Genomic DNA, 8156 nt, shown 5'->3' on the forward strand with positions numbered 1-8156 from the left:
AGTCCATCTATCTTATTCTTTCAGCCCTTCTGACTTCACCCCCTAACAGGCTACGTGTGAGGACATACCAAAACCTACTGCGGCTTGAAAACCATTTGGTACGTGCAGCTTCCAGCGGAAATGGGGCAAATCCATATGCACCCTTTAGAGTCAACACTTCCACCCAGCCACCCCGAAAAAAATTGCTTAAAACAGCCGCATGCCAGCTATAGCGCTCCGTTACCTCGAGCCCCCCACCCCATAGCTCCAGTGAATAATTTATGCGAATGTATTTGCACGTGACGCACGCCGCGACGCATACATAATGATCGCTGGGAGCTGGTGGGCGCCCGATCCGCAGCAAGGGTGCAGCTTCTCGCTCCAGGAAGGAGGCAGCCTGATGGAAGCAGCCTGAAATCGGCGTGTTTCGGGACGACGCCCTCATTACCAAGTTAAATCGCGCACTTACCGCCAGCTCAGGCTACCTAATTACTCCCACGCGCCACACGGTAGCCGCGGATCTGCGAGTGCTTATTCAGCAGAACGGGGGGGGGGGGGGGGGGGGGGGGTATGCATTATTTTTTTAGTTAAATTAAACTTTAAATACATTTTAGTTCACAATCACTGGAAGCTTTTTTATGGAGCCAAATAAAACATACAGACACAAATACATAATTAAAGCAAGACTGGCGAATGTTTATTTTTAAATCCCTGACTGGTAATCAATCCTCCAGCGCAGACTTTTTGGACAGTAAGCTCTGTCAAATGCTCAATCTAGCTGTCAGAATGTCAAACGAAAGAAAAAAAAACTAAATCCAACACGTCACCGAGCGCTAACTAGCCAAGAAAAAGTCTCATGACTCAACAATGCCATCTAATGGTCAGTTTCGGGTATGCCTCGAAACGACAGTGCCCATAAACAGGAACGAAAGAGATGCGTCGCTGATACTGAAGAGGGGCTCATTTCTCATAATAAACAGGAACAAACAACCAAAATGCTGAAGCACCCCCAGATTCATTTAGCTGATTTTGTTAGGGACTGTAGGGGGGAATTTTCTGGAAGAAGTGTCCCCGTCCAAAACACATGGCACTGTAAGGAGCAGCTCCTATGTGAAGTCCCCTGGAAATGCCCCCCCCAACGCCCCCCATCCAGGCTACGGGGGTCTCTGTGGCAGCAGGCGGTGGGATTGGGGTCACCTCTGCAGATCCGCCCCCCATACTGGGTTTTGAGGCACCGGAAAGCTCCGCAGAGACATCCGTGGGCATGTGGAGAGCCAGTCCTCTTCCGATAGCAGGATAGGGTACGGGGCAGCCAACCCCCTCCATCTGCGATGCCCCCCCCACTGACATTGCTGCAGTCTCCAAGAGCCTGGGGGCGCTGTTCTCCTTCCCCAAGGTCGGAACCGGATCAGACTTTAATCCGAAATCCTGGTCTTTAGAGGTCCTCTCAGCCGGGTCGGGGCGCTTAGACCCCATAGGAAGGGCTGCTCGGTCCCCGAGGGGCCCAGGGCCGTAGCGCACCAGCAGGCCGTCGTGGGTGACAGGGAACCTGTCCAGCGCCTTTTCCCGTCGCTCCAGTTTGGTCTGCTCCAACTTCCACAGCTCCGGGGGGAGTTCCAGTCCAGTAGACTGTACCACAGAACTGGGTTCTGAGTCACACCTGCCAAGCTCCCGGGCTGAATTACTTACTCATTACAAACATATTTTGCTACACTGTGTGTGACGCAGGTGTTTCGTTATCTAGAATTTAGGTACTACCACATTTCCCGATTATTGATCTACTTCCCTTCTAAGTCCTTAACTACCACAATACTAAGTTGCACCATTACACCTGTCGAACGAATCTACAACTTGACAAGTAGGTTTTTGTGGTTCTTTGAGTGCTGTTCTGTTAGCTGAACTATTATAGAATGACGCCGTGCAACAATATAAACAATGAAAATTAAGTTTGTGGATTCCCCCCCCCCCCACATTAATATCTATGCATTTCTGTTAAACACCGAGGTCCTTCTACACCGATGTGACACCAATACAAAGTTGATAAAACATTATGACAATGTTAATAAAACACCACGGCACCCGTGCTGAATCCTTCAGGGATAGGGTTACCATAGCGACCAGCCCGGGGGTCTCACCTACCGAGCCAATGTCCTGGACCTGGATGGCATCCTGCCTGCTGTGCTCCAGGTATGCATCCACCAGGTCGGTGTAGTCGGAGAGGAGGGCATCGAGCAGCACCAGCCGCAGGGGCTGCAGGTGGATCACTGACAGGGCCATGACTTTGAGCAGGGCGGCGGGGCAGGGCCGCACGTACCACACCTCCCCATCCTCCTGCACGTGCACAACCACACAGACAGAGCTGTAGTCAGCGCTTCACTCTCCCTCCCTCTCCCTCCTGGCATGCGCCATCCGCCATGGTCACCTTGGCCAGCTGGTCCTTGATCTTCAGTGGTGACAGGCGTGAGGGCGCCACCTTCAGGTGGAGGCCCACAACCTCCTGCAGAGTGCTGAGCCGCTCCGGGAGCAGGCCGCCCGTCTCCATGTGGAAGTGCAAGACGTCTGCAACCTAAGAGTGATAAGAGGGCGGCAAACTGAGAGTAAGGTAAGGAAGGAGCGAATACAGAACATAACGCGGGAGATACAACCGTCGGCCAAAACTAACACAGACTTTCTCTTTTATTTCATTTTCATTTGCGATACATTACTGATTCTGATATTTCCAGAAACATTGTGTACTGGCACCTGAGTGTCGAAGATATTGGTGAGATTGACGTTGTACTGAGCCAAGAGACAGGATGATATACCCCGACAGCCATGCGTCACCTACAAAAAATAAAGTCACAACAGCGTTTAAAATTACTCATTTATATACCTACAGATACTGCAACACAATAAACATTCTCCGCTCTGCGTTACTCACTTTTAAAATGTGCTTATTCTCAAGAATCATGGACAAGCCATTCTTGAAGGCTCGCGCTCCAAGCACCAAGATGTCAAAGAGGTAAACCTTGTCCTTGGTGGAGATCTGAGTGACAGACGGGACACAGGTGTGGTGAGAGGTCTGCAGCCCCCCCTTGTACCTTCACATGACCCCCATAAGGGAGGGGCAGCTCACCTGAAGCCAGCAGAGCCTGGCGTGAGGGAATGCCCCCAACACATCGGCCGCAATCCCAATCACCTGCTGTTTGCGGATGTTCATCACCTGATGGGGGGGGGGGGGGGGGGGGCAAACACTCACAACACAAAACACCACTCCAAAAGTCAAACCACTCCAAACTTTTCTACTGGCCAATAGTGCAAAAAAATAATGAAATAAGCTGATGATCCAATTTCACAGCACATCCCCTGTGACCCTGATATCAGAGGCATGATCAGTGTCACCTTGGTACTGCTTCCACTTTTGGGTCTGACCCCGGTGGGATGGGAAGTGACCGCGAGGTTTCGGTTCCTAGAGATACTCACAGCAGGGCTGAACTTCTCGTAGAACTCGTCGACCACCACAAAGTCCACATACTCACTGTCAGCCTCATCCTCGCCTGGACACAGCAAATTCTTACTTTTAAACTTAATTTAAATATATAAACATGCATTTCAAATAAAGAAGTGAACACTGGGGGGCGGGGGCATACTGCACCGAAATTAAATGACATTTCTGCTAAGCTTGTGAAAAGGTGGAAGCTGGTATTGTAGTGCTTATTATCAATGTCACTATCAACGCGTAGGAAATACTTAAGAACATAAGAAATTTACAAACGAGAGGCCCATGGAGCTCGTTTGCGGAGAACTTAACTAACTTATGCAATCTGACGAAAGAATTTCTGTTTTTTCCCTTTATGTGCACTGCGATCTGCACGGCGCGAGCATTTAATAAAAGAGAACGCCAGAGACCTACCCAGCTTCATAATTTTTCTGTAAGGCTGGAACTCGGAGACCGTTAGCTTGCCTTTGTCCCCGTCACTTGGGGGGGGGGAAATCACACCAAAACAGTGAATCGTATCAGGTTAAAGTTCTGCTTCTTCTGCACTGCCGTAAATTACGCCGTGAAATATATACATACCCATTTCCAGACTCTGGAGGTAGTTCAACTAGAAAATACAAAAAAGAACTACATGTCTACATTTCTTCATAAATGTATATCCAATAGCTCTCACTTTTATATTTAAATTATATTAAATATATTAGAATACAGCATCATACGTGAGCATTTAATATGAAAAGACCAGTTGCCTAAATGATGCATCAACAGCAGTATTCGGTAAGCATTACAGCACGTTTTACACAAAGAGATTGTATATTGTAATACGGATATTTCATTCGATCACCGTTTAAAATTTCGTGACCAAAGAAAAGCTTCGTCCCTGGGAATTTTCGGCCACTTTGGAAATCGACAACTGGGGGGAAAACACATGGTCAAATGATCATGGAAAATGTACAATAAATACTGGAAATACTGCATGCCATTAACAGCCAAATGAGCAGGGAAGTTTGCTGTGACCAGGGGCGCTCACCGTCCTCCAGGATCAGCGTTTTGTTTAAGTTGACGCGCTGTATTGTGCCAACGTATGTAGCGGACTTTAGGGTGATTTTTAAACGCTTATTTTTAAAGCTTTCCAAGAATTGGTAATCTTCCATCATGCACATTGTGCACCTTGTCTACTTTTGGCTGGTTTGAATTCAATCAGGGCGCGTTTTAATATCCGCAACGCTCTTTAATTAACCGGAAGATGCCCGACAAACACGTGTTCGGCTCAGTAAGCTGATGGCCGCCTTCAACGCACACAGTTTAGGAGAAACACTAAAATGTGAAACGTGATCTAAAGTGACGGAACGAATAGCGGAATATTACACGTTGAATTTTTGCGATTTTCTAAATTGTTTGAAATACATTTTTCATGGTCCTTACGAAATAAAATATTGCATCTGTAAACGCAGAACAAACCACAAACATTCTAGTCTTCAGGTCATTTACAAGATCTACATTTTGCATCCAGTCTCATCCCAGGTCTAGAAATTTCTAGCAACAACCAAAAGGACATTTTATTGGGGCACCTTGCATCACTACCTAACCACATGTGCATACAACACCCGGGATAGGTGTGTGTCTTGCACTACAAATAGTCACTAGCAGCATGAAGGAAACCGCACAGCCCCACAGAAGTTTGTGCTTCCTGCGTAGATGTTTTTCCGTACAGAGTCGCACACCGCTAGTGTACACAATGAGCAGAATGTACTGAAACAAAACGGGATGACCTGCGTTAGGGACCAGTGCACTGACTAATGCATAAATTTAACTAAAGTCCATTTCATTAAACCCGATGAAGGCTGCACTTTTCTATTTAAAATGAGAGGTATGACCTGTAAAGGACACATGAGAGAGGTGCCTGCGAGTTTTGGGGTCAGAGATTAAGTGGGGAGGGGGGTGATTTACCAAGTGGGGGCCCCCTAGTGGCACATAAGTATTCAGCATTCAGATCCCCAAGGTTTGGGGTTGGGGGAGGGGCTGCATGTTGCCTTAGCCACACAGAATGGCAAGTAACTGATTTGCACCAAAACACCCCTATGAATCCTAGAACTGTATGGTGCTGTGCTCTGCTAGATAAGCCGCACTGGGTGGGTGGGTCACAAAGGGTAGGAAGCTCAGCTACTGCAGCTCTACTTCACTTCTCAGTTTTACTGCTACTCAGTGCACAGGGCTTTGGGAGGGGGGTGTTCGCCGAGAGCAGAGGAGCGGGCGGCCAACCAAAGCGCCCGGTGGGACTCAGAAGGTAGGACATCGCTCTTAAATTATGGGGCGTCTTGTATGTGATGAAGGCATCACACAAATATAGTGTGAGGTGTATTCATTATGCTATAGATGTACACGGGATCATAAACCATTTGTCCCTGTTAGGAGAAATGCAGTAATTAAAAAAAAAAAAATGCAACATATGTTATGACCACAAGAGGGCATGCTTACAGTTTGAGTTTGAGAGTCACAGATTAGGAGTTACGATTTTCCAAACGTTTGTGTTTGTATTTGTCAACTTTATAAGTGCCCCTGAAGTAAGGACTCCTCCTCCAAACATCTGCTAGTTTGTTTAAAGCCAGAGAAAGTTGTCTTATAAATAGTCTCCTTCGTGCATGATCAAAAGCAACTAAAATAGCAATGCTGTGAGAAAGCATCGCATTCAAAGACACATATCAAAATACAAGCGCCAGGGCTTCCTCTTTGCCCTGATTGGTGCGTCTCCAACCAATGAATTCCAAGTCTCTGAGCTAATTGACCGGTATAGCAGAATGCCTAAGCTAGTCACAGAATCTTCACAAGGGCAAGACAGTGTTTCTAAAAAACACACCTGTCCATTTTGACATCTAACAGATATATTCCTCACTAACAAAATTCCACAAAAAAAGTGCTGCTTAATTGTTGGTAAACTGCAGTGGCAATTCTAGACCATTTCAACTAGGGGGCCAGACAGTTGTTCTTTTGGGGGGGGGGGGGCAGATGCATTTGACCTTAATGTCCTCCAAAGATTACTTACACTAAATTTCCAGCATTAAGAAGCAAAAGACCATTTAAAAAACTAATAAATTATTTGTCCAATGCTTTGCAGCTACATTTTACAGTCTTTACAAATATGTAACTCACTCTGATTTCCTGTTTAGTCTATCTTGCTGTTTATATTTTTCTATCGTTAGCTTCATTTTCACCAGCTGATGTGCACCAGCGCACCGCGTTGAGTTCAGTAACAAAAAACAAAATGTGCCTATGTTTGTGTTTCACCTGTTCTCAGTCCGTAAAGTTTTACACCACACATCCATGTAAATAGTAATAATATCAACAATGATAATACATGTATTTCCAACCAAAGTAGCATAAGTATTTGGAGGGGGGGGCACAGAGGGCACTATGCATGTTTTCATGTGGGCACTGCCCCCCCCCCCCCCCAGAACCTCCCCTGTTAAACTGCCAGCTCCTCTCTATCCCATGCTCACTGTATCTCGCTTACTGGATAGAGAATGTGGATTTACTTTCACTGTGATTTACATTCTGTACTCCAGCCGCTGGCTCAGACAGGTGGCTCAGTGGGCGGCATGTTGCTTCACAGCTGCAGGGTTGTAGGTTTGAATCCCACCTTTGCTCAGTGTGTGTGCAGTTTCTATGCTCCTCCTATATTACCAGAGTATTGTGCCTTCCCATAGTGTGAGGTATGTGTGTATGTCCACTACAGTGTACAGAGTGCAGCTTATAATCCACCAGTTTACACAGACCTGACTCATTGATGGACTCTGACTATGACCAAAGTTTACACCTTGCTTTTATTAAAATAGACTAATTCTCTTGTTTCTATAATGTCAATATGCACCAGTCAACCCTGGACCCTCAGAGGAGAAATGTCATCTCCTTACTCTGGATTTTCTGTTCTCCTCTGTTGTCCTGTCACATTCTTCCCTCTTCACAGTTTCATGCAGTATTATGTATAAAAGATGCAGTAATGAACTGCCAGGAACCCTTGTCATGTTCCTTGGGGCGACTACGTTGTGAAAGGCATTATATAAAATTCTCAAGTTGAATAAAACTCCACCCAGAGTGTCCCCTCCCGTGTTCCCTGCGTTCATAGTTTCCAGGTCCCCAGTGAACCTGTACTGCGGGGCTCTTCAAATCCGGACCTCGATTCCAAATGCAGGCCTAGTTCTCAGTCCTCACAGGCAGTTAGTTTAATAATTACTGACTCTAAATGGCCAGAGGCTTCACACCTGGCTCACAGGTAAAGGAAGGCTGGGAAATCGGCAGGGCTGGAAGCTTGAGTTATGTGATTTGAATAAGCCTGCTGTACTGGATAAGTAGTCGAAGGACAACTCTGATGTAATGCATATATTTAACCACAAGGGGCTCCGAGTCTGCGACATGGCATCTCAGGGAGCTAACAGAGCATTGATGTGGATTTGGGCAGCAGACAGTCTGGATGGTGAGGAAACATCTGGCGGCGTTGGGAGGGACTGGTGGTAAACAGGCAAGCTTAGCAGACTGGCTCCTCTGGGCTGAGAAGGGTTTGCAGCTGAAGGGTACATTCTGCTCTGGAAGGAGCATGAGAAGAAGGGCAAAGCGCTGAATGTTGCTCAGCCCACTCAGCAGGTGTGGGAGACATAGCCTCATGCTCTTAGCGCTGGTAAACACTGAGAAGCGCTGACTCGCC

General features: G+C 46.8%; 1 protein-coding gene across 1 annotated transcript; it reads right to left on the reverse strand.

The window, feature by feature from the left end:
• Positions 1-649: 649 nt before the first annotated feature.
• exd1 (exonuclease 3'-5' domain containing 1) lies at positions 650-5373 on the reverse strand. Its single transcript, XM_048974621.1, has 11 exons — positions 4488-5373; positions 4302-4370; positions 4037-4064; positions 3872-3936; positions 3442-3515; positions 3095-3181; positions 2900-3004; positions 2722-2802; positions 2402-2545; positions 2119-2310; positions 650-1608 (listed from the first exon to the last, which is right to left on the reverse strand). The coding sequence occupies exons 1-11, from the start codon at positions 4618-4620 to the stop codon at positions 1012-1014; spliced, it is 1575 nt and encodes a 524-aa protein (XP_048830578.1). The 5' UTR covers positions 4621-5373; the 3' UTR covers positions 650-1011.
• Between the last annotated feature and the right edge of the window lie 2783 nt (positions 5374-8156).

The sequence above is a fragment of the Brienomyrus brachyistius genome, chromosome 14 (genome assembly GCF_023856365.1).
Source record: "Brienomyrus brachyistius isolate T26 chromosome 14, BBRACH_0.4, whole genome shotgun sequence".
Taxonomy (NCBI): Eukaryota; Metazoa; Chordata; class Actinopteri; order Osteoglossiformes; family Mormyridae; genus Brienomyrus; species Brienomyrus brachyistius.